Source organism: Gallus gallus, chromosome 2 (assembly GCF_016699485.2).
Source record: "Gallus gallus isolate bGalGal1 chromosome 2, bGalGal1.mat.broiler.GRCg7b, whole genome shotgun sequence".
In the NCBI taxonomy this organism is placed as follows: Eukaryota; Metazoa; Chordata; class Aves; order Galliformes; family Phasianidae; genus Gallus; species Gallus gallus.
In genome coordinates, this window is record NC_052533.1 from 11337520 (window position 1) to 11365458 (window position 27939).

The window sequence follows — 27939 nt, forward strand, 5'->3', positions numbered from 1 at the left end:
AGTCTAGTAAATAGCTTTATTTATTTCAGAAGAAATTATTGAATTAACCACACTACTAATGTAAAAACACTAAAGAAGAAGTAGTCTTGTAGTTTCTGTGACAGGAATACACTAGTAACAAATCCAGAAAAGTTGAGATCTGTCAACTGCTATAGCATGCTCTATAAAATGTCTAAGAGTAACCCAAGCATAGTGTAGAAGTGAGTGACTCTCTGTAGCAAGGATTCATTACTATCACTGACAAGTACCAGCAAGAATATATCAATGTATAAATGAAAAAGTATATATTTGAAGCAAAGTAGCAAGTGGAATTTTTTAAACTGATCTGTGTATATCTGAGTTCTTCCCAACAGTTCCTGAAGTGCTTCTCCACAAGAAACTACTGATCTGGTGCAGGTCATGTACTCTCAGTGAGTCAGCACTGTAAAAAGAATTCCAGATTTCACCTGCATGTTTCAACAGACTAGACTGAGGTTTCCCCTTTCAACATATGGCTCATTCCATCTATTTACAGCAGTTTAAGTTTCATTTCCCTCATTTTATCCTGTCATTTCAGGGACAACCTGTTCTCCTTCAGAAACAATTTGTGGTTTTCTACGTATTGCAACAAGCATGATGAAATATCTTCCAAGCTCTCATTTCCTGTTTGATGCTGAATGTTTTATTCATTTCACCTTGAGCAGCTTATGAAAGAGAAAAAAAGTCAAAAGAAGAGCAGAAAGCTTGCTGGATGCAACAGAAAAGTCCTCACTTAAGAACTGGAAACAACACCATAATTCAGTAGTGCTTTGATGTCTTTTATAGGAGTTGTTAACTTCACATTAACTTGTTATTAAGATATGTTTGTTTCTAGAAATTATAGTGCACACAGGGAATACCTGTATTCTGCCACTGGTTGTAAAGTTCATGAGTAAATAACATTCAAGAATAGCCTGTTGCTTCTGAAAGCATTTTACCTGATTCTCATTTGTGAAGAAAACATCTTTTACATTTTTCCTTATCAGTTTCTAGCAGCTAGAGAAAATATTTATACTTAAGTTTGACTCCTTGTGGAAAAAAAGCTGAGAGAAGTCTTATGTCACTAAATACTACATCTAGGATGATAGAAGACTAGTTTAAAGAACAAGAAATCTTATTTCCAGGAGCATTTCACAAGATGTCACATGGAACATACCATAGAAACAGTTCTGGATGTTTGCTAATCAGTTCTTATCTGGACTATTATCAGTGTACCTAATGAGATTAAGAGTTATTTCTTTTCCCACATACATACTAATACAAGTTTTACAGTATTCAAGAAAATTGTTTCTTATTACACTCTACTCCAACTCATTAAAATATATTTATTCCCTATTAGATCCACTTGGACAGGTAGCAAAATATAAGTTCTAAGTACTACTTCAGGGAGGAGCATATGTGATAATTCTTGTAGATTAGTGGTTAGAGATGAGATTTTTCAGCCGTCTAGGAAGCACTGACATGTCTTCCTAAACAGATGGAAAAAAAAATAATATCTTATTCTTCTGGGGTTTAAAATAGTATATAACAGCAGGAGACATGTTCTGCCTCAATAAACCATCATTCTTGTGGGGATTTTAATCACAATAGGCTAAACCAAATCAAGTTTTCAAGTATGTTGAATCCAAAGACAGCCTTTAAGTTTTGGCTTCTGTGAATGCAACTTCTACTAATGGAAAGAAGAGTTTAAAAACAGAAAGGGAAATAGTGTTGCTTAACCCCAGTACAGATTAATTTCTTGTTCCAACATGGCTGAGGCATGCATTAAGAGGTAATAGCAAGTAATTACTCCAAAGTGTCTGAACACAGCCCAGGATATACATGAGTATAAGTTCTGTGGAAATGTTGTTAACTTGAAGTATGGAATAGGCCATACAAATACTAAATCTTTTTCTTGTAAATTCAGTCTTAAAGTCCCAGTTAATCTGAAGACCTTTACCAAAAAAACATAGGATATAATTATATTTTTAATTATTTAAATATAATAAGAATATTCCTGTATGGTAAGATTCAAGTCCTAATTTATTAGATACAGGTATAGAAGAAAATTATTTCCTGACTGAAACTATAATTTGTTCACTTGGAATGCACATTCCACCTTTAACAGTATTCAAAGAAGGGGAAACTATTGCTACACAAAAGGATAAATCACTCAATAAATATTGGGAGATGCAAGATGAGACAAGACTAAAGATGAATCATCAGGAATGTTTTGTTGAGACTTTGTAATTGTATTCCCATTTATCTAGGACACTCAAATGGCAAAAATCACAATGATCACGTGCTAGTATCAGAATTCATCCAGTTACATTCTAAGTAATACATTTGGCCTCCTATCCAGCTCTTTCTGATTACATGGTTGAGCTTGCAGAGGTCAAAGCCTTTGACTAAGAACTATTTTTGTAGTTTATTTAACCCATTCTAACAAGAAACAGTACAGGAAAAAACTGTAGTGGCCAATTACAACCATGATATTTTTACCATACTGGTTGTTGTAGCCAGGCACCAAATTATTTGGGGCTCTTGTCTTGGCCAATTACATCTAGAAATTACTGCTTACTAAAGAGTTACAAAGTTGAAAGCAATACATCAGTTTAACAGGCTAAGCTGTTAATTAAGTCAGAAAATCACACATCCAAATTCATGACCAAGATGCTCTTGACATAGCCAGCCCCTGTCAGATTTAAAATGGTTTCTTTTTTTTTTTTTTCTTTTCTTTCTCCCAGCATATCCTAATAGTCACATTGGAGAAATACTGTCTGGATATGTTGGCTATAACACAAGTAGAAAATGGGCTAGGATGGCTCAAAGTGTTGCAATCAACACATGAAGGCCACCTGAAAGTGAGTTCCAAACAGCACTCCTCAGGAGTCAATGCTGAGGTCAGTCTGCTTAATGACTTTTTTAATGGCCAGAACTATGAAAAGTAATATAGTCTCAACACGTATACAGAGAATATTAAATTGCGGGCTGGTACAAGTACACTGGAGGGTGGATCCCCTGTTGGAAGATTTTCAACAGACTAGAGATATGGACAGACCTAACAAGCTTCAAAAAAGCAAATAGAAACTCCTGTAGTTTGGATGAAATAACACCACTCAGCTGCACAGGCTGGTGTTATCAACTAAATGGCAGCTTTGCAAAAAAGTCTGTGGTCCTGGTTAACATGAAAATGAGTCAACATTGAGCCTTTGCCATCAAGAAGACTTACTGGCCTCTCTATTATCTGTGGTCAGTAAGCAGGTCCAGGGAAATTGTTATTCTCTTTTATACAGCACTTGTGAGAACTCATCTAGAATACCGAGTCCACTTTTGAACTTTCCAGCAAAAAAAAAGACATTGTCACACTGGAGTAAATTCAGCAAAAGAGCCATAAATATGATTAGGAGACCGAAGCACAAAATGTGTAACTAGCAACTGTGGAAACTGGATTTGTTATCCTAACAAAAGAAAAAAAAGTACTGTGCTTTAGTAAAGTAAAACCTAAGTGACTTATGTTTTCAACTCAGTTACATAACAAGAATATGAACGATAGCCATCAGTTGTAACTTTCAATTGTATACCCCAAGATCAACAAACACATCGTGACAAACACATCGTGAAAAGCAGCCTTTTGAAATGCAGCTTTGAAACGAGAATTTAGATGAATTTAGTAGAAATTCTGAGATTAATTTGTAATGCCACACATTGCAACTCTTCTAAATCTGTAACTTCTGCTGCTACTGCTTATTCTAAAGATATACTCACAGACAAAATCAGGCAGCTGGCTTAAGGGTAAAAAGGCTTCCTGCCAGGACACAAAGCTCAGTCCTTCCTTTTGAACTCAGCATAGCAAGGAAATGGCCCCGGGGGACTTAGAAAGGAAGGAAAAGAGAGAGTGTCAGATTGCATCTCAGTGTAGAAGCATGAAGTGTGGGGTAGCTGTGAAAATCCTCAATTCTCATTGTAAGGTCACAGTTAGAGAGGTTCCATTTGTTGCCAGGAAACACAAATGGAATGTAACAAATCATAAAAAAAAAAAAAAAAAAATCCAGTCTGAAATTGACAGCAATGAAATGTACAAATAATTGTCTATTTCCTGAAATGAAACTAAGAAACAAAACAAAAACTGAGCTGGCCACTAAAAAGCCTTTGCCAGTTATTGTGAAGTTAGGTGTCTAACTTATAGGAAGGGTGGAGAGTATGTCCTAGCTCACTGTAGTGTGCAAAGTGAAACCACCCAGTGCTACTCTGAGTAAGAAAAATGAAAGTTAGGAACAGAACATTATGATTTTGCACGGTGAAAAGAGCTTGTTTAGCCAGCTGGAATAACCTAGAACATAAAAAATTAGAAACTGTGCTATGTAAAATATTTTAGATTTGTATTTATAGAGAGATTGTATTCAACTATCAATCTCATTGAAGTGCTGTGGATTTCAAAGCCCATAGTAGAGGTGTATAAATATTTGTTACACAAGCATAAGGTTTTCTGCTTAGAATTATGATATTTTTAAAAGCATCATATATTTAAACTGCACGTACTGGCTTTTCAGGGCAACTAATATCTATACATATAAATGTATATATTTATATATTCATACACCTATAAACACTACATTAGAATATCTTGCAGTTATCTTTTTACCATTTAAAATATCTTCCTGAATTCTGAGAATAACAGGAATCAAAATAAATAAGAATGTCTCATTGTATCTCATGTTAAGAAGCAAGTAAGTCTGCTACTTCATGATGGTTTTAAAGATTCTGCAATTTGGGGAAAGTTGCATTTGCAGTAAACTATTAGTATTGTAGAAAATAACAGATTTAAAAATACCTGCTAATAAATGAAATACTAAAAGTATTATTTCAAGTGCTTCAGCAACTTTGTGATACAAATTTAATCTCATTGACACTTCATTTGTTCTTTGATGTTTTCCATTCAGAAATGAGTTTTATACTATTAAGTTTCTAGGTTGTGTGTAAAGTCAGGTGGATATTTCCAAGGGAAGTCTTTATACTGTTCCTTTTTGATGGTGGTGGATTTTGTCATAAGAACTCTGTACACACACGCACACAAAAAAAAAAAAAAAAAAAAAAAGATTTTTACTGCAAGTCAGAAGAGATCAGTAGTGACAATCATCAGTATTGAGTAGACTATACCTATCTTTTAAATGTCCATTTCTGGGAACTGAAAAAATAGACTGGCTTTATTCTCATTACATTTGTTAGCTCAGTTTCCCATTCATTTTGCATCTCGGCTAAGATACTTTAGTAATAAAGTACAATGGCTGCATGGAAACAGAAATTGCAGAGTGTTTAATACATGTGGCAATTTAAAAACTATCCTCTGTAATTTTGCCATCTGCAAGTGATTAAAAGCATTAACACCTATGAAAATCTCATTAATGTTTTCAGTCTTATTATAAAATCAATGGGTGCAGGTACTCCAAAACCCCATATTAACACTTCCCACAATAACTTGGTTCACTTACCACATTTTGAAAAATCTGTTTTAAATACCATATTAATATACTTGCCCTGCGTGCATCACTCCCTAATTTACGGATACCTGCACAAGTGCCATAAACCTAAAATACTTTATGACAAATTAGGCTTCCACTGTCTGGATCATGAGGTTCCACTTTGCTAAGCAAAGGAAAGCACTAATATTAGTTCTCCTAAATGAAGCAAAATAATTGTTCTTTCCCAGTAACTTTCTGAATAATTTGCATTCAAATAAAGAATCACAGAAAAGTTGAGTTTGGAAGGGACCTCGGAGGTCTTCCTGTAAAACACCTCAATCAAGCAGACACCTAGAACAGGTTGCCCAGGACAGCATCTTAGTTTTTTAATATCTCCAAGGAGGAAACTCCACAGCATTTCTAGATGAGCACAGAATGCTTCCTGACGGAACCTCTTGCATTCTAATTTGTGCTCTTTGCTTCTTGACCTGGCACTGAGCATCACTGAAGAGAGCCTGGCTTCATCCTCTTTGCACACTCCCTTAAGGTATTTACAGACATTGATAAGATCTCCCATGAACCTACTCTTCTCCATACTGAATAGACCCAGCTCTCTCAGCCTCTCCTGATAGAAGAGATGTGCAATTCTGCGGTCTTTCATTGGGCTCGCCAGTATGTCCAGAAAAGGACACAGTACTCCACGTGTGGACTCATCAGTCCTAAGCAGAGGAGAGATTACCTCCCTTGCTCTGCTGGCAATATTTTGCCTTGTGCAGTCCAGAATACTATGAGCCCTCTTAGTGGTAAGGGCTCATGTTCAACTTGATGTCCACCAGGATTCCCAGACCCTTTTCTGCCAGGTTGCTCTGTGGCTGGGTGGTCCCTAACATGTTCTTGGTGCCTGGAGTTGGTCTTATCCAGGTGAAGGACTTTGTATTTCTCCTTGTTGGACCGTATGAGGTTCTAGTCAACCCATTTCTCCAGCCTGCCCAGGTCCTTCTGGTTGGCAGAACCTTTGACATATCATCCTCTTCTCTCAGTTTTGTGTCATTTGTAAACTTGCTGAGGGTACACTCTGCCCCACTATTCAAAAGATTAGTGAAGATGTTAAACCATAGTAGACCCATAACTGATCCTTTGGGTACTCCACCACTTGTTGGCTTCCAGTTAATTATTGTGACACTGATGACCATTCTCAAGGCCCAAGCATTCAGTTTTCAGTCCAACTCAACTTTTCTAGCCCATACCTCAACAGATTCTCACCAGAGATTGGGTGATCAGCACTTGCAGGAAGTCTTTTGAAAATGTCTCAGTCTGGATGCCAAAATAATCATGTCTAAATGTTTCACATTACAATATTGTTAAAAATATTATATAAACCACAAAGTGCTTTCAAACATTAACTCAGGAATGCCTGTGTCATAGAGCAGGATCTTTGCAAGAAATATTTTGCGGAGAAAGAAATGAGTGGGAATTCTAAAACAGATGCATAACCTTCAGGAATAGAAAGTAATGTGAATTAAAAGATATGGTAGGAAATGATACCGAAAGTGATAAGGAGGAATCGTTCTCAGGCTCAACTTAGAATATTCAACTATTCCAACAGTTTGTACAATTATTTTAATTGAGGAAGATATGGTTGTGGGAACACATGAAAAAGAGGTAGCTTTTATTTTACTGACATTTTCTGGATTTAAGACCACAATTCAATTTAGTTTAGTTAATAAATACTGCAGAATGCTTTCTTTAAAACACACTTTACAAAAAAACTATAAAAAAATCCCTAAAATCACCAAATCCAGCCTCAAACTCTGATATACATTTTCCTTTTCTCACGTTTGTATGCTAGTACAAATTATACTTTATCACCATTAAATTTCCTCTTTCTTTTACATTAAAATGTAGCGTGCTGGATTAGGACAATGTTGATACTGGGCCTAATACAATATTTGTTAAATGTTTGTTAAAATATTTCCTTCATGGTGAGCTATTGTCATCATTAGTCTTCACCACTCAGCCTCAGTATTATATATCTAACATACTGACATTCACAAAAATATTACATCCTGTTACAAAACTTCATTTAAGTTAAATTGAGGTGACATAATACATGCTTTTAAGCAATTTGAATATATTTCCCAAAAAATAGATACATATAGCTGTCACGAAATGTTAATATTTTCTACACTTCTGGATAGATATTTTACCTTTATCTATCATAAACTATGACAAATTTGCAGAACATCTAGTAAAACCAAAAGTACAATGTATACCGTATAAATGTATACACGGTTTATACATCGTTCTGCAGCTGTCTCAACTAAGAATGCTACATATAGTTAACTGTAATAGGAAAGAGTCTACCCATTTCATATTTCTTAGTCTCCTGTGTTACTGGCTAAGCTCTAGTTTAGGCATTTCTGCTTTAATTTATAACAACTCTCAGCAAATATAAAACCTTAAATTCCTCCTAGTCAATACAATACTGATTTTCCATGGCCTCTCTTTAATGTAAGTTCCATTTTTATGCTTTAAAGATGAATTATAAGCTAAATTAGTATCAGGATTAAGATTTAAAGTAGATAGTAAAGTCAAGGTTTCATAATTTTCACAATATCCACCTTCCCAAACAAGTGAAAGTAAAATTTTTGAGAGGTGTGTTGCTACCATTTCATCTACAGGATGCTGTTTCAAATTCTAAGAAGTACGGTTAGATATTTAACCTTATAACCTCAGTAAGTCTTTTCAGGTTACTTTTCCTGATCAACAGGAAATCACTTTCTTTTGGGTGTGGCTTTCACTTTCAGTGGGTGGACTTGATACAGAAAGGTATGACGTTTCAAATAATGATGATAATAATAATAAATTTAAAGAGTTCACACCCACATCAAAGAAAAATGAAGAAAAAAAGAGTGAAGGGTTGGGCAGGAAACACTTCAGACCCTTAACAGAATGTGATCTTCAAGCACAATTTTTTATATTTGCATAGCAATAGTGTCAGTATTTAATTACCTCATTTGAGTAAATTAGCTTATTTTCCTCTGACAAATCAGCACAAAAGGGCCAAAACACAACAAAAACTGTAGTTCTTATTCTCAATAAAGCTTCTGTAAGTTTTTTATCTTTAATTAATTCTTTTTCTGGCCTTTTTGTTTGAAATGTTTTAATTAGAAACACAACAGAGTGGAAGTTTTGCCACATCACTGCTATTTTTTAAAAAAGGAAAACCACAATAGAGGGAGAAAGCATTAAAGGAAGAAAGCTAAAGAATTTCAGATGCTTTGTCCTAGTCAGTATTGGAGTCCCAGTGCACAGAAGGAAATGAGTAAATTACCCTGAAGTATAAAACCTAATGTAGAAAGCTAAGCAGGAAGGAAAAAGTGAAGTCAATTTTCAAACACAGACATTTGTCAGACATCTTTTATTATAGGTGCACTAATTTTTTAGGAAGAATAATTATGATTTAGTCACAAGATAGTACACAGCAACCATTTTGCATCTTCTATTGGTAAGGAAGAAAATGAAGACAGAGATAAGGAACACTGGCATTTTTTCATGCAGTTCTTTTGCTCAGCCAAAACACTTTTCAGAATTTTTCCCATGAAATACCCATGGAAGATGTACCATATAGATTATATTTTCTAATTTGTACTGATGTCAATTAAAAAACTAACCCAAGTCAAATATCACATATGAAGTTCAAGGTGCTACCATTTAAAGATGTTTGGATTAACATTATGTGTATGTTAGAACCTGAAACTTAACCAGCATGCTTCGGTATATAGAGAGTAATATATGTAGGTTGCTCTGAAAGTACTGTCTTCTATTTCTTTCCATGGAAATTATAACAGGTACAAAGAGCATAATAACGCTGTATGACAGAAAAAATCCTCCGCTAAGAAACGTTATTTTTCAACATAGTCACCACTGTTGGCCCATTTGCATGCATGAGTGCATCAAGACACTCCTCATTTCATGGCATGACAACTGAGAATGGCCATCTAGAACATCTCTCACATAGCTGTAATCACTGCTGAAATGCACCACAAACCACCTCAATGTGCTATCATCCACTGTTTGGATGTCAACTCTACAAACCTATCCAGCTACTTTACTTTTCCACAGAAAAGAGACAAAAATCATTCTTAAACCCAGATGTTAGATGTCCTGTGACAATTCCTGAGAGTTGTCAATACTAAGTGTAGAACAGACATTCACAACCATTTGTAAAGGAAAATTAGCAAAGACAAGAACTCATTCTGTAAAGGGACAAATTACAAAATGAAAGACAGAAATACGGTTTTAATGAACTTTCTACTAAGCCAGATGTTAGATATCATGAGAAAATTTACAACTATGAATCTGTCTAAAAACTTGAAAAACTTGGTGTCAGGCATTTAATTTGCAAGTAACAATGCTTAACATTTGGGCAAACTTTATAGCAGCAAAACTTCAGGCAGTAGGATAAAAAGCTCAGAGGGGTATGAAATAATAAAAACAATACAGTTAGATGCTACAGTTGCTTTGAATTCTGAAAGGATTTCAAAGCCTAAGAGAGAAAATGTGATGAAAAAATATAATTATTGTTATTATTAAAACATTTTTTAATTTGTTGGAGATTATCTCTGGGACATCAATTCTCTTCAGTACCTTTAAATACTCCAACCTACAGCCAATTAAAGACTTCTGCAGATTACTTCATAGTACTTGGTGTAATCTAGGGATTTTGTCTATACAGATGTATCTGTAGATATGCATATATATGTGTGTGATGCATATGCACGTGTGTGCACGTTTGCATCTTGTATTTATATGTAAATATAATTCTTGCAGAACTGTAAAATGGATGTTCACGTAGAATTTTTTACAGTGTTTGATATTACACAAGCACAAAATAAAATCATTTGAGATGTTATATATACTCGTAATGTAAATACAGAAAATATCATTTATTCATATTGAAGAATAGGAAGTTTTATATTTTATTAACTGTATGTGACTATTTACAAACTGCCAACTGTTACTTATTAAGCTGGTGTAAAATCTTATAAAACAAACATTACTGTTTTATTCTTCAGCTACACAGTCCTTATCAGGATAAATAAAAACTTTAAAATGTGGCCTCCATGCCAGCTACATATAACTACCTTCTTGCCTGGAAATCGGTGTACCTGAAGAAAAGGAATACTGAAAGAAGGAAGTTTCACTCTGCATCATCTGCTAAAAGGAGGCAGTCACATATTTCTAAACTGGGGGAAAAGTATTTAAAAGAGGCTGGAATAGCTGACAGAATGGTACCCCAGGAGCTCTCCAGAAGTTGCACAATCAGGAGCTGGATATTATCCGCAAGGTAGGTCCCTTATATTATACTGCTGAATTTTGTTTTACTCATTTCATTTTGCCTTTACAATTGTAGTGCCAAATTAGTATCACATCTGATTTAAAAAACCCTTATATTTAGAAACAATTTCTTTAAACCGTGTTACAAGTTACGAGTATTAACTATACAGCAAACTGCTCTAAAAAAAAATCTTTTTTTAAAAAATCATTATTTAGTAGAACTGGCAGTAGTTTACATTATGTCCAATTTACTTTAGTAAACAATGCCATTTTTCTATATATTACTCTTTTTTATCTATAAAAAAACAGTGGGAAAATATGTTTTATAACATTAGAATACAATCAACAAAAACAAAATTAAACACATCTAACCATTCATATATTGTATGGATCATACACTAGAAGTTCTCTTATATGATTTTTTTTTTTTTCTGATTATACATTGAGTAACATACTTAGCTTCAAAATATTATAGCATAAAAATGTAGCTCTTTAGGCCTACCACAGCATAATCATTGTCATTGTTATCTTCTAACCTCTGGAAACATTATGATTGCTAAAGTGCTGAGTGAAATGGTTAAAGTGGATATAATTGCACTGATTAGAGTTTAGTCCATGTTTAGGTATAGTTACGATCTTTATCTTTATTAGAAATACTACTGACTAAAAGTGAACAATCAGGGGTAAATGGTACCAACTATTCTTCTATGACTTTACAAAATTGTAAAATCATCCTGATCATGTTAGCCTACTGTTCAATTCTTCACTGTTTCAGAGCTAGACAATGTATTGCCCCAGAAGCTTCTTCGTCTTGACTGTTTGCTTTATTACCACATCCCTCGGTAATCGACAAAGCAACATCCACAAATGCTTTGAAAGTGTGCAGTGGAGTGAACTTTTAAATGAGATTGAGAAACTTGTAAGTAATGTGTAAAATACCATCATGGTCTATAGATGTAGTCTTCAGTCTTTCCTTTCTTCAGTTTTGGTGTAAGATATTTTAAGTTATTTATTAAATGTGTAATAATTGCGTGATTGCAATGTTTTAGATTACAAAAAAGTTATGTACCAAAATGTCCCTTTTCTATGAAACCCAAAATCTTTTTTTTTTTTTTCATTCAAATTCACCTCAATATCTGGTAATTTTGTGTCTTCCATGAAAAGCCCCACGTACTCCACAAAGGAGTGACAGAAGTCACATGTTTTAGAGGTCTCCGGGTATTTTTGCTAACTTGCATCAGTTGAAGCCATAACACCATAATTTCACAGGAGATAATCCCACCCATAGAAAAGAGCTTCCACAGTCATGAAGAAAAGTTATTGAAACAAATGCTTTCTGATGGCATTTGTGGTAATTTTTGTGGCCTGCCCTTTCCTGAGCATCTCCTCATACAAATATAATGTTTGAAAAAAATTGAAATAGGTGAAGAGTCCTGCTATATGAGCAGACATTTGTTCCATTTTGGGTATGTATAAGCCAAATAAACCTCCTTCACACAACATCATGAGATATATAGTGTCCTCTATGAATGTAGTCTTTCACTGATAAGAGATCCATTAATTAATTAATGAAGCCTTCTCTGATTATTTTTTCTGTAATAAAAATTTTACATATACTTAAAATGATTACACCAATGTTTTCTTTAAGAACAATAGAAGCTATTCTTTGGAGTGTGATGAAGTGAGCAACGAAGAATTGTGCTTCCCTGAGAAAATGCTAAAAGCAGTAAGTAGTAAAATAAATGTACTTGGTTGTATTTCACTGTAACATCTCTACTTCACGTAGATATGTACCTTGACACAAGACTTCACATTAGAGTTATGGCATAATAATCTTCTAGGATTAAATGGTAAATCAGATTTTTGAACTTTCACTCCAAATTCTTCTCCCTGAGAGTTCACTGGCTAATGAAATATACCTAGTCACATAGTCTGGAATCCACCAGGGCTCCCTGCTATATGGCATCAGCTGAAAACATAATACCCCAGTTTACTTTCCGAGAAAGCAGTCCTACTCAAAAGAAAGTACTTCCACAATCACAAAGAAACCTTTCTTTGGCATAAATGATCTCAGAACACATTTTTGGAAATCAGAAATATTATAAAGGAACATCTCCTTGCCCATTTGTCTCCTTTTGCGATTTTCCCTTTGATCAAGACGTTTATCAAGAGATAACATAAAGTAAGCTCAATTATAACCTTTTCAATTTCAAACTCTGCAGTCCTATCATTACCATTACAATGAATTCTCATTTGCTTTCATAAACTATTCCTGAAAAGATAAAGGGTATTTGGAATTAGGAAGAAAACAACAAAAAAAAGAAGTCAGTAAGTTCCTGTTTTATGCGTTTCCTAGTTTTTAAATCATGTTACTACGTACAAGAAAAAGATAGATGCTATTTTATTACTATGCTGTCTAACGTAGAACATTAGTTGTAATTAATCTGGTGTTCTGGAATCTACAAGATCAGTATGTCAGGTTTGGTTTCAGTCAGGAACAGATCCCAAAGTAGCAAGGAAGTAATTTTAAATACTACTCTACACTCAGGTCTTCAGTGATGCGAAGTAAGAGGGTGCTTGACTGAGAGTGTCGCCACATGAAAGCAGCTCATTCATCCCACTTCCAATTCACCTCTAATGAAGTCTCTAAGCCCAATAGAGTACAAAAGATACAATGCAATATTAGCCACTTCTGGTGTTCCACCTTCTCTTAGAAAGACAGTTCCCCTTCACCAGATATGTAGTTGTGAGGAAAGAGCTGCACATTCCCACATTCCTAGTCCCTTGGCTTGGATCTTAATCTAGTTTTGACTTTTGTTCTCTTATTAATTATTCCTCATACATTGTATGTATTCAAGTATATAAAAACAGACCAAAAATGCAAGATATATTTACTTTACAAAATAGAGACCAAGTTAATGAAAAAGAAAATTTGGAAATTGTACATACAATTTCTGATTTTCAAACAAATTATGTCAATTTAATGCATATTACTTCCTATAATGTTTTCTACTTAAATTTTTGAAGAATACAAGCAATTGATAAAAACTGTGCAAGGATTAATAACATCTGGTCTCAGGCAGTTGGAAAAGGTACATTAACCAAAGTTTAAGTGCAAACTTCAAAAACTAAGTTAGTCTGTTTTTTTTTTTTTTTTTGTCTCTGTAGGTTAAACATGATCACGCAGCCATTGTTCATATAGTACATGAAATTGCTGAGTTTTTCAAGAGAACAGATGCACCTTTTCAAAATAAGAACATTTTTCTAAGAGAAATATATGAAGCTCATGCCCAACTCAAGACTTGTGTAAGTATAATGTCTTACTCCTCAGCGTGATATTTAAATAATAGTTTTCTTACTCAGCAATGGTGAGACTGCATCTAGAATATTGTGCCCAGTTCTGGAGCCCTCAATATTAGATATATGGACATACTGGAGAACCCAGTGAACGGTCATGAAGGGTTTGGAGCATCTCTCCTATAAGAAAAAGCTGAGAGACCTGGAATTTTTCATCCCAGAGAGGAGAAGGCTGAGGGGCCTCTCATCAGTGTCTATAAATACCTGACTGGATAGTGCAAAGAAGATGGAGCCAAACTCTTTCCAGTGCTCCCCAGTGTTAGGATAAGATGCAATGGGCATACAGTGAAACACAGAAAATTATGTCTGAACACCAGAAAGTACTTTTGTACTGTGCAGATGACTGAGCACTGACACAGGTTGACCAGAATGATTGTGGAATCTCCTTCTTGGATATATTTGTAAGCTGTCAGCAGTATGCTATCTTTCACACTGATACCTTCAGAAGGCTCATATGTGAGAAATGCATTTCAGCGCATGTCTATCAGTTTTATCAAGTTATGTGCATTTTTTATATACTTATCACTTTTTGAACTAATAGCTTCTTTTATTTTCCATTAAAAATAACAGCTGAAGCCCAAACTTAACGTCATTCATGAGTCTATAGTGAAAGAGTGCTTCCAAAAAATGGATACATTTGTGTCCAAGGTAAGTAGGCTTCTTCTCAATTCACATTTTCCTTCTGCCATAATATGTTATGTCATCTTTTATAAAATATCTAAAAAACACTTTTTAATAACCTCTACTTCACAGACAAATGATCAGTGCACTTGGCAAGAGATCCATGCACAATCAAGAGAGCTACTTCAAAGAATTGAAAACTACTCTTTCAGGAGAAGATCAACACATTAAGAATGTCAGTTCTAATCAAATATTTTGAGGATGTATTGTCACATCAAGATAAATTATGTTATTTTTTAAAAAATTAAAGGAAGCAGTATACACATAGTTCCTATTTAAAGATATAAGTTACTTAACTTATTTTTGTTAAGATAGTTTTGTCAAGATATTTTTTCTAACCAACTTATAATAACTTTAGTCTTAATAAAAAGGATGCAAGAAAGCATGTAAATGTGTTGTTGTTTACTTTACTAAAAAAAATGGAGTATATTTCATAAAAAAGGTACAATCAGTATGGTACTCTAAACCTTGTATTCAGTATAAACACTGAGCATGACAGTTGTGCTGGTTGTTATATTGTGCGTCTATTTGTAATTCCAAATCTGTCCTATTTCCTTATCACTACTGAATTTATTTTTTTTAATCTACTTCAAGCCTTCACATGTAGCCCAGTACTGCACTTTAAAATTACTTCCCCAAATTGCCAGTATTCTTTTTTCAAAAATGGCTTGGGAAAGGAGGGGCAAATGACAACAGCAATAAACCCTACATCTTTTCCAAACAAAAGAGAGCTATCAGACAATCAACATTATCAAAATTAACCTCCTTAGATCTACATTTTATCTTCAAGTTCAAGAGCTGGCACAGTTTTGATCACCTATTGAGTGGCATATTTATATGCCACTGAAAATGGGAGTTGTTCCCTCAGCTAAGACCTCTCTGAGGAAGATTATTGCTTAGAGAGTGCAGTGTTTCAGTAGCAAATTAATACCACAAAATCAGTTATCCATACAAGAATAAAATCTCTTCCATGAATTAAACTGAGACAAATAACAAAGTAAAATAATGCAAAACAAACAAACAAACAAATAAAAACAAACACAGTTTTGAGCTGAGAAATTGCTTTTGTCCCTGACAACATTCTGTGGAAGATTTTAATACATCTGGCAATATTTGGGACATGCTTTGGCAGTACCTTACATTACCATATGTAATGATAGTGCTTATAACAATGATAAATAATATTTTAAAATTTCCATTTCCATTACTTTTCCAACGAGTTCATTGAATAGTTTTATTCCTTAAGAGTAGCCATGTCTAAATTGAGTTAGTTTAGGAGGGTATAATTATTGTGCCAAATATTTATTTTAATAACAGTCAGAACCCATTTTAATCAGTTTAGAAAAGATACCTTTTAATCAAAATATTCAACACAGAAAATATAAGTTGAGAAAAACAAGTCTGTAATAGTAAAGGACTTAAGAGATGCACTGGACTTAAATCCTCAGCTAATTAACTCTTTTATATTTCATATTAAAATATGAAATATTCTGCCACGGAAGAAGATTTATCAGGATGAGGAATTTTTTAGGAATCTTGACATGAGTTCCAAGCAGCAGCTACAGAAAGATATTTTAGTTCCTGCTGGAGAAGTTGGCAAATTCTAACCTCGTTAGATTTTCAACAAAAAAGAACTTGTATCATCTCTGTGGGAGCGTATTTTTTTCCTTGTATTTATAGGTATGCTGGTAAATCAAAGCACTATATGAAACTAAGATGTCTATATGTGTTAATTGGAGGAAAACAGTCACAAAGATTGCTGCAATACACTATCTGAGCCAGGTGGTACCAAACATTTTGGACCAGAAAGGATAAGACCTCTGTTAAAGCCTGTTCTGAAGGAACAAGGTAATACCTAAGGTAGCTTTTGAACTTCTGGTAATAACATGATGATAAAAGCATAGGCCAGAGGTAATAATACCAGTTTTTCATGTAGGCAACAAAGAACTGATTAACAACCCTGATTTTATACAGCACAAATGCAACATGAATTAAAAAATTACTAATGTGTATTTATCATGAAGAGTTTACTTTTATTTTATTTTACTTTATTTTTTCCTGGAAAGTGGCATTCGAATTTCTAAGACTTTTTATGTTTTTTGCAAGAGAAAAAACATATTCATTGTTTTCTAACACACTAATTCTGTATTGATAGGATAAAACAAAGGCAGTTACGAAAAAGATTTTTAAAAGAAAGAAATATAAAGGCCATAGTATCTACTAGCTTTGCTCAAAACTCATTCACAACTTACACAATCTGTTGATAATACAGCAATAAAAAGAAAAAAATGCCATTCAATATTCCAAGCAAATGCAGCATAATGTCCTCATTACATCCCAGTACATTAGCATTTTGTGATTTGACCTGCTTCTCTCAAGCAATTAATACACGAGAGTAGTTTTGAAGTGATGCATAAGGATTTTCCATCCTTATGTAAACAGATTGGTAGTCAGTCTTTGAATGCTAAAGCCTCCATACTTTCAATAATACATAACATCTGCTTTGTGATGCAGAGGCTGTTTGGTTTTGACTAGAAACCAGCACTAAATGCTTTCTGAGAAGCACCTCAATTTATTCTAGTAGATTATTCAGACGTAACTGAAGGGGAAAAAGTCTTGTTTAATAAATATAAGTTTAATTCAATGGATAACTAGTAATTAAAAAAAAAAAAAGTAAAGAATAAAGTGTTTTACATCTTTCTGTTTGCAGGAATAACAAAATGCTGCATACTCAAGATTGGCACAGAAAGTAGTATTTTACCGTAACTTACAAAGCTCTTCCAAAATTGTCTTTCATATCCTTGCATTTCATTAAGTCATAATTAATACTTATTCATGCTTATGTACTCAGATTCCATTCATAGACACAAATCCAGAAGCTATTTATTTCACCAAATTTATGAACACTTAATATTAAATAAATTAAATAATGACCTATAAAAATGCAAATTATAAGATCATTTTCCCTTATTCATTGGTTTTGTTATGTATCTGACTATAATCTTTCTTTTTCTTCTTTGAAGAGATTAATATTTAGTAGCTACAAATATTGTTCAAAATATGGTGAATGAAAGCACTGAAATTATTGAGATCAAAAAACATCATCTATCATTCAATTAAAAAACAACAACAACAAACAAAAAAACCCACAAAAAACAAAAACAAGTTCTGAAGTACATCAACACTAACAAATAAACAATGTTTTGGCTGAATAGAAACTTCTGTTGCAGATGCCAAAGGGAAAAAGGAACAATGTTTTATAACTTCCAGGCAAGTGTCTGTTATCTTACTGAAATTAAGTTTCTCTAGAAGCCCTAACCCACATCAAAGGGCAGCCTGTGCTTCAGACATTATTCACAACATGGGTGGAATGGTTGTAAAATTGAATTAGCTTGATTATAAATTAACAGATGACAAATCTCTCCCCTGTGCCTTCTTACTGCTGTTCTTGTGCTGGACACATCTCTCCCTCCAACATTATTCCTGAAAAAGGATTGTTACTACATTTTGTCTAAATGTTTGCTGAGTTATTGGTGCCAGAGGATACCATGTAAGGCATTGCTGCTCCACACTTGGCTGCAGTAGTCAGACATACTCTAGAAATTACTCTTAGTTTCATTTTCAATGCTAACCTGTCTCTATAGCAACATCATATCACTTCTTCATCCACAGCAGCATAGACTGGCCTCTTCCTGGCATGCATGGCTTCTTGAGAAAAGAAAGTGACTGCAATTTCACTTATCTCGGCCTCTCCATGCTTCTAAAGATTCTTTGTCCTGGAAATCTAGGTAGCCCCTTGGATTTATTCTATGCAAACTATTAAGTGTTCCCTGCGTACTCATTAGTCTCAATCTTGCAGTGATACATTATTCATTCCTCTGGCTGCACAGTAAATTTCCAATGAGGATTCCAAGTTTCTAAAGCTACACAAGTTCTTTCTTAAAACAAAAAGATTTTCAGAGTAGTTACCACTCAGCCGGCATCCTAATCATATGTCTAAGTCCCTTCAGATGCTTTCATCCTGCAATGGACACTATTTCTTTCCATGATGTTATATCATAACCACATGTAATACCACTTGCTATGCTGGAACACAGGGAAAGAAGTCAGTATTTTCCATGCATGGATCTTCTAACTTCCTGAGGAAAAAAATAGTGGCTGTATCACACCACTTGTGAAAGCAATATTTTGTAATCTGTGTCATCATTCTAATGAATGAATGAGCCAAAGCTTTACCACACCAAATTTGTGACACTGGTAGATGAACAACATTTTCTCTGTTCTAGAGAAGGTTTCTCCATATTTCAAGGATTGAAGCACATAATATTACTGGTAAAGAAAGATATTAGATCTTTCTTTTTTTAGATATCTTCTTTATTTAGATACTAGGCAACAGTGACATGAAAGACAAGCCAAGTTCTGAACAGACATGCAGATTTTTACAAGCATGGGATTCAACTTCTTTTACATAAGTGGTGAAAATGTATAGCTAATGGTATGTTGAAAAACAGAGTTTTGTAGCTGAGAATTTGTTCTGTCAAGTAGTGTGCTCTTTGTACCTGTTGTTGTTTCCATGGAAATAAAAAGGAGGCATTGCTTTTGGAGTGACTGATGTATACTAATTATACTGTCCTGTTAATTCAATAGTATAAAATTGAAATCTTTGTGACAGATAACTGTTATCTGTAGAGCATCAGAGATTATATTAAGGAAGAAATGAAGTTACACTTACCAAACCAATTGAATTAGTGTAGGTTAGATCATTACTTAATATAATCCATTTTTTGAAGCATAATAATACTACATAGCTTTAAGCAGCATAACAGAGAATAACATTTCAGTGTTTATCTGTGGGTATTTTTGTGTTGTTGTTATTGTTTTGTGTGTATTTTGTTTATTTTCTGTTTTTGGTTTATATGTTTTTTTATGATACCTAATGTCATAAAATGGGGAAGAGGCTACCCTTCCCTTAAAAAAAACCCTAATTTATACCTAGGCCTGTCAGATTTTTTCTCCCCTTCCAGTTATTTCCATCAAGTCTGCTGAGAGAAAAGATGCCAAATGATCCATTTGGCCCCAGTCCACATAAGCAGTTAGCTGATGTTTCCCATAGTCATGCTGTGTCAGAAGCTAAAGCTTAAGCATTATTCTAACCAAATTTTCCTGAGGAATATCATAGAATAAATTTTCAGAGAACTTAATATCATCTCTCCATCTGAAGTGACCTCCACAGTTCTCATTTTTTATATAATACAGCCTAACAATTTCTGTACGTGACAAGAAATGGGCACTCCTAAAAACAGCCCCCACTTTTGCCCAAGTGCACTGAAGCCTTCCACAATCTGTCCTGTCAGTCAGGAGGATACTTTATTTTTGTATGAGCACACTCTAACTCTCCTGTTGAAGCTCTTACAAGGATTCACTAATTCAGAAATAATGTACAAAGGATAATTCCATCTAGTAATCAAGTATTTAAGGCACTCCTCTAGAAGAAGTTATGCATACCAGATAATATTGTAAGGATTTTTTATATTGTTATATTATACAATAAATCACATAAACATGAAATTCACATCACACAAATAGTAAGAATTCTTCTCAACACATTGAGACAATTCATACTAATTAAAATAAAACATCCAAAGCACCATATTCTGTGAATAGCATTATTAATCTATAATCTTTCCATGTGAACTATGAACTTCTATATATGGCCCTACTCATTTCACAACCACACACACACCTGTTGTGGGTCATAGTACTGCAAGCTTACAAATTATCCTGTGGCACAAAATGATGGCTCAATGCTGAAGTTCTCAAGGTGAGAAAGACAGACTTACGTATTCTTCTCCCCTAAAAAAGGAGAAATAATTCAGTCAATTTTATGATTCATTACCCATTTAATTAGTATGTTTCCTCTTGAATAAATGACTGAAGCAGTTTTTTCTGTTTCTGAGGTCTTTTAAATGAAGCAATTATGATACATGTATGACTAGCACAGCTCAATCATCCCAAGCCTAGTATATCTGACACAATCCATCTTTCATAACACAAATCCTCTTTGATCTGCATTATTTTGAGTGCTGTTTAGCTCAGTGTTGAATTTTCATACCCAATAAAAGGAGAAAGACACACTTTTAATTTAAGAAGTGGAGACCAGAGATATAGGATCATGTCAAAACACTGAAAAACATGTTTTGAGGTTTAGAAATTGTTGTTTGTTTGGATTTTTTTAAACTTCTTTATTTTGAAAAAACAAGGTTTGAAAGTTAGGTTACATAGAAATATATATAATATTAATAACATCTGTTCGATAGTGGCCAATGAATAATGAATTTACAAGCTGGAAGCAAAAAGAAGAAAAACAATACAAACAATACAAAACAGTATCAAATAATGAACCCACTGAGGATAGATTACAGATTGTGGTACGTACATGTCATTTAAGAAAACGTGTGATTTTACAATGGAAAAAAAAATGGAAGGGCTAGAGCACCTCTCCTATGAAGAAAGATAGAGAGAGTGGGGCTTGTTTAGCTTGGAGAAGAGAAGGTTCTGGGGAAACTTCATTGTGGCCTTCAAGTACCTGAAAGGAGCTTATAAGTGGGAAGAGGAGTGACTTTTTACACAGTCTGATAGTGATAGAAGAAGGGGGAATGGCTTTATACTGAAAGAGGGGAAATTAGTTTAGATATTAGGAAGAAATTCTTTATGCAGACATTGGTGAAGCACTGATACAGGCTGCCCAGAGAGGCAGTGGATGCCCCATCCCTGGAAGCATTCAAAGCCAGGCTGGATGGGGCCCTGGCAGCCTGATGTGGTGGGTGGCAGCCCTGCCAACAAAAGGGGGCTTGGAGATGCCATTTTATGATTCTATGATTTTCCATACACCTATGATAAAATAGAACCATAGAATCACCAAGGTTGGAAAAGACCTCTAAGATCATCCAGTCCAACCATCCACCTATCACCAGTATTTCCTAATAACCATGTCCCTCAGTGCAACATCTAAACATTTCTTGAATGTGTCTAGGGATGGGAAGTCCACCACCTCCCCGGGCAGCCCGTTCCAGCACCTGACCACGTCCTCAAAGAAGAAGTATTTCCTAAAGTCCAACCTGAATCTCTCCTGGCTCAACTTGAGGCCATTCCCCCTCGACCTACCACTAGTTACATGGAAGAAGAGTCCTACTCCCACCTCACCACAACCTCCCTTCAGATAGTTGTGGAGAGCTCTAAGGTCACCCCTGAGCCTCCTCTTCTCCAGATGGAACAATTCCAGCTCCCTCAGCCACCCCTCATAAGACTTGTGCTCCAGGCCCCTCATCAACTTTGTTGTCCTTCTCTGAACACACTCCAGTGCCTCAATGTCTTTCTGGTAGTGAGGGGCCCAAACTGAACACAGTACTCCAGGGGCACCTCACCAGTGCTGAGTACAGAGGGACAGTTAATTCCCTGCTCCTCCTGGCAATGCTAGTTCTGATACAAGCCAGGATGCCATTGGTCTTCTTGGCCACCTGGGCACACTGATGTCTCATATTCAGATGAGAGTCAACCAGTACCCCAGGTCTGTTTCTTCTACACAGACTTCCAGCCACTTTGTCCCCAGCTTGTAGTGTTACCCGGGGTTGTTGTGGCCAAAACGCAGGATCTGGCACTTGGACTTGTTGAACTTCTTCCTGTTGGCTTCAGTCCAGCAATCCAGCCTGTCCAGATCCCTCTGTAGGGCCTTCCTATCCTCAGGTTGATCGACACTTTCTCCCATCTGCAAGGATGCACTCAGTGCCCTCACCCAGATCATCAATAAAGATTTTGAACAGAACAGGCCCCAGTATCTATGTATCTACCCCTGGGTAAAACCACACATGACCAGTTGCATGTGACTCTATTTATTACCACACTCTGGGACTGGCCATCCAGCCAATTCTTTACCCAGACAAGAGTGTACCTGCCCAAGCCATGGGCTGCCAGCTTCTCCAGCAGAACACTGTGTTTACTGTCTAGGTAGACTATGTCAACAGCCTTCCCCTCATCCACCAGGTGGGTCACCTGATCATTGAAGATGAGGTTGGTCAAGCAGGACCTGCCTTTCATGAACCCATGCTGGCTAGGCCTGATCCCCTGGCCATAGAAAAATACTGTTCACAGAATCACAGAATCACAGAATGGCCTGGATTGGAAGGGACCTCAAGGATCACGAATCTCCAACCCCCCTGCCAGGCAGGGCCACCAACCTCCCCATTTACTAGACCAGGTTGCCCAGGGCCCCATCTAACCTGGCCTTGAACACCTCCAGGGACAGGGCATCTACAACCTCTCTGGGTAGCTCGTTCCAGTACCTCACCACTCTCACGGTAAAGAACGTCCCCCTAACATCCAACCTAAATCTTCCCTCTTTCAACTTAAAACCGTTCCCCCTTGTCCTGCTGTTATTTTATTTCCTGCTGATAAATTAACAACAGTTGTAGCTAAACCAACTTGAGGATAAAAACATGGGCAGATAGCTTTGATCTAGATGGAGCATGGGGAACATATAGGCATAAGAAAAAGGATGCAGTAGACTATCTGCAGTGGTGAGTATCAGAGAACAGCTGAAATCCATCTGTGCTGTTCCTATCCTGTGTAAACTGATTGTATAAGGTATTATAGTAAGAGGAAAATTAGAGCACCTAATGCAGTGTTCAGCTTGACTGCTGAGGTTTTATTCATATATGCAGTTTCTTCATTATCAGTTTGAATATCTCAAAAAGGCTATTTTCTTAGTGTCAGTATGATTTATGCACCTGTACCTAACTGCATTGCAACTGTATCCCACAAGGTTAAACAACATTGTTTGCCCTAACAGTCTTCAATATTCAAGCCAAGAATTCAGTCCTGGCAAGTGTAGCCCCGTAAGATATTTAAGCACATCAAGACTGCCTGGAGAACAAACAGTTCGCCATCCTTTCCTTCCTCCCACCTCTGTCATTAGTCTTTACACAGTCAAAATACAGTTCTCTCCTGAGAGCTGTCTTAAAGAACAATGAGTAGCTGTAATACACGCTAAAAGCAGTGAAATTGTAGGCCACTTCCTAATTAGACAAGTGGGAAAACAATTACATCAGTTATAAGGGCCAAATGCTTTATGTACCATACAACAGTTGGAAAAAAAAAAAAAAAAAAAGTACTTTCAGAAAACATAGCTCCATAGCACCAAAGATATACTTGGAAGTAAAAGAGACATGTCTACTTCAAGACCAAATGTAAATGGTTTAACAAAACTGAGTAAAATAAGTCAGTTCTAAAGATGAGCTAAGTGTCTGTACCAAAGAAAATCAGTGCAAAGCTTCCTCAAAGTATTGCTCAGATGAGAAATTATCAACTGCCAGTTATCTTGAAGCTGTTGTAGAAGTGTATATTAGCCCGATTCCAATTGATTTTAGAGGCAGCGTATAAGCATTAATTTAGCTTTTCCAGAGCTACCCTTAAATAAATTGATGTGACTTCATTTCATATTGGAATCATTCAAAATGGGACTTTATAGGTGTTTATATATTTCTACAATAAGAAGTTTACCTTTGTTATTACAGTTTGTTATTTGGGTATATCTTCAAATACAGGGAAATAACACAGTAAATTCCCTACACTATCACTAGTGCAGTTACCTATACAGAAAAAAAAGTACTCAAAGTATGCAAGCTATTTGGAAATGTGTCTTTTCCATTGTCAACACACTCATCTTAGCCTCTGAGATTTGCAAATATAGAATTGCCTGCATAATAAGCATAGACATTTCTTTGCACGTACAGTTTCTGGAAGCATTTATCTCTGAGTAATATTGACTGAACTACTCAAATGACTGTACGTGTGCCTGTGACTGTGTGAAAGTTGACAGGATGAGAACGTATTTTTCGAGTAAGAATTGTTTAATGTGATGTAGTTGTTGAATCAAAACAATAATTATTACAGCAATTAAAGTATAAAACTTGAGTCAGCATGTTGTTTCTGTTCCTGACTCTCCCTGACTGTAATTTTGGGCAAGTAGCTTAGTTCCTGATTCTGCAAATGCTTTTACTTATGTTTTACTTCATTCCACAAAGAACTGTTTCTGGAACAGCACATCAATATTTATTTAACTTAAAATAAGGGTCTGTTTCTGCTATGACCACGGGCACATCGCACAATGAAGCAGAACAAAAGGTATGGCAGAAGGACAGGGCTTCCATCCAGTGTCTCTCATTTGCTTTGCCTCTCCTCCTCCCTTAGACTCAACACGTGTCTCCAAGCTGTGAATACTTGTAGACAGGGATTTCCTTTTCCTACATGTGCCTGAATGCCTGCAGTGCTTCTAGATACTGCACACATACCGGGGGACAAAGCAGACAACGACCAGGCCCTGACATAAGCTGCGCCACACCATGGCCGAAATAACCCACTCTGCTCCTTCAGCCAGAGCTGCTTTCTTCACTAGCTGAGTCTTCTCAGCAGCAGCCAAGCGAGAAACAGAAGGTAACGCAGCACTAGAAGAACCGAGCAGTAACTGAAGCTCTAGGAACAGGCTGGGAAAGGAAGGATGATCTCTGGCAGAAGGGGATTCCCCTCGCAGAGATAAGCCCTGACAGCAGGAGGGCCCGAGAGAGAGCTCCACACAGGAGAAGCAGCTCCCCGGCTGCGGCTCCACACAGCACAGTGTTACTCAGCACTCCGGCGCCAGGAGGATGCGCTAACTCCGTCCGATGGAGCTCCCTCCGCCCCCCTGCCCAGACGCCAGCCATGTTCACCGCATCACTCCCACCCCGGGCCCCGGCGGCGCGGGGGGAAGGGCAGCACGGCACCTCCCGCTCCCACCTGCGGCCCCTCCCCCGCCGCTCCCCCGCCTCGCGCACACCCCCCACCTGCCCGCTGCCTCACAAACGTAACCGCCCACCCGTGGCTCGAGACAACAGCGCGCCCTCCTATTGGCTGCTCGAGACGACCGTCAACCGCCGCTCGCGGAGGGGCGTTGGAGGGCGGAGCCGAGAGGGCTGTCAGCAGGAGCGGTCGGAGGAAACGGCGGTGGTGGCGGGAGGTGCGGGGTGCGATGTGCGTGCTGCACGTCTGATCTCACTCGCGTTTTCTTCGCCTCTTCGTTTCCCCGGGCTTTTCGCGTTGCTTCCGTTTTTTTTTTTCTTCCTTATCGAAACGCGTTCTGTAAATACATTCCAGCACCGTTTTTTGTCTTTTTTTTTGTTTGTTTGTTTGTTTTAAATTTATTTTTTTATTTTTTCAATTGGAGGCCAAATACTTGACAGAGCCGCTTTCGTGCTCCCGGGCAGCAGGGCCGAGCCGCAGGGGCTCCCGCACCACCTCGCTCCGCGCCCCCCGCTTCCCCCGCAGCCATGGATCACCAGCCCAAGTTCTTCGAGAACCTCTCCGGCACCGGGAAAGCCATCGGGGTGCTGACCAGCGGCGGCGATGCCCAAGGTGGCTATGGGGGCCGGGGGAAACGAGGAAGGGTGGAAGGGAGGCTGAGGCGCGGAAGGGAAAGGGCAGCGGAGAGGGTGGGGGAAGCCCTCGGGGGATGGTGTGAGGGAGGGAGGAGCGCGGGGAGCCCATGTGGGAGGCATGCGGGAGGCATGCGGCAGTGCGGGGAGCAGGGGCCGGGCCCGGGGAAGGGAGCGGTGACAGCTCGGGGTGGGGGAGAGGCCGCTGGAGGGGCTGCGGTGGTCCTCGGGCTCCTGTTTCCTCGTTGCCTCTCTTACTGAGGCCGTTGAAAGCCGTTTTTGCGCGGCCTCCGAGCTGCAGACAGACTCTCTCATCCGTCCCACTCGTTCTCATCGCGTTTCCTTACGCGTGGCCTCCTCTGAGGCTGGCAGGGCAGAGGATAGAGGCGCTCCGGGAACTTTCACCACCAAAATGTCTTCACTCCGGGAAATGGTGGGGAGCGAATGGCTGGTGGGAACCGGAGGAGGCTGCTTGGCTGCTGCCAGCCCTCGCCTCATCCGCTTCTCGCTGCGTGTTGGCACCGGGAGCGCTTTCCTGTTCCTACCCGTGTTTAAAAACTCTGGTGGTGCTTGGCTCTCCGGCCCAGCAGGAGCACGCTGGAAACGTGTTTCACTTAAATGCCTGAAGTGTAAGAGGAAGTTCCAGCCACGGTAACGAGGGGAACAAAAGATCTATAGACGTTAGAAGGAAAGAGAAAGAGCCTTGATAACAGCATACTTAGCTCTGAACTCGTGTTTTCCCGCACGTTCATTTCCCCTTTTCTACGAGAAAACCTCACATAAATTAACTTTAAAGTTTCGGTCGATTAAGACTCTCCGATTTTTTTTTTTTTTCATGCGGTTTAACAGGACTCTCTACTTTAACCAGTTAAGAAAAGAAAATTGCTTTCAGCTTCCTTCGCTGAAGTCACAATTATTTTATTACTATTATTGCCAGAGAGTGCTTCGGAAATACTTTAAGTTAAGGAATGTTCCTCTAACACGCCTTTTGAAGGGTTTAAAAAAAAAAAAAAAAGCTTCTTTCCTTTGTGCATGGGCTCGGTAGTTTAAAGACCAAAACTAGCTGCCCTGCACGTGGACACATGCGTGGTCCTGCCGCGTTTGAGGCATCCTCCCGGTTCTTCTAGCGCGTAAGCGGTATGAGCAGCATCCCCCACTCTGCAGTGTCCGCTCCCCGCTGCGTCCCCGAGCCGGCAACTCCACGGAGCAGTGCCTCCGCGCTCCCTCCCCGCCGCCGATGTGTACGTGATCCGCTGCGAGTCGCTGCGGATTCCGCCTCCTTGCGTCATCGGGGTTGGGAGAAGCATCCTCCCGCCCTCTCCCCGCAGGAATAACGGGGAGTCCCCGGTTTTACTTGGGATTATCGGGAATCTTTCTAATCGGGGATGTGAGGGCTCTGGTACCAATCAGAGGGGAAAACGTTGTGGTTCCTGAGGTGGAAAAAAAACGATGACCTTAAATGGCTTCTCTCTTGTTCCTCAGTCAGGTTACAGTTGTTCAAGTTTTATCTACAGTTTGCTCTCAGCGTCATTACTTCCACTGCTAAATGATTCCAGAAGGAACTGTGAGTCAAAGCTTCTTAGTGTTGATGGTCTGGTCGCCAAATCGCCATTTTAACTTCTAAGTGTGACAGGGCATTG

General features: G+C 37.6%; 1 protein-coding gene and 1 long non-coding RNA gene across 13 annotated transcripts in view; one reads left to right on the forward strand and one right to left on the reverse strand.

Moving 5' to 3' along the window:
- Window position 1: 1 nt before the first annotated feature.
- On the reverse strand, window positions 2-27542 carry LOC121109562. The gene is made up of 4 exons (XR_005856469.2): window positions 25712-27542; window positions 20581-20690; window positions 3766-3871; window positions 2-421 (listed from the first exon to the last, which is right to left on the reverse strand). It is a non-coding gene; the product is annotated as an uncharacterized LOC121109562 (long non-coding RNA).
- Window positions 25843-27939, forward strand: part of PFKP (phosphofructokinase, platelet) — a 41566-nt gene continuing 39469 nt past the window's right edge. For 6 of the 12 annotated variants that reach the window (NM_001389314.2, NM_001389315.2, XM_040686059.2 and 3 more), the window contains exons 1-2: window positions 25843-25884; window positions 26092-26279. In NM_001389314.2, the coding sequence (NP_001376243.1) occupies window positions 26195-26279 (85 nt within the window). In that variant the 5' untranslated portion in view covers window positions 25843-25884; window positions 26092-26194. Of the gene's footprint in view, window positions 26280-27939 lie in introns of all 12 variants that reach the window. The other 6 variants (XM_040686069.2, XM_046925856.1, XM_040686125.2 and 3 more) reach the window with 2 other exon arrangements.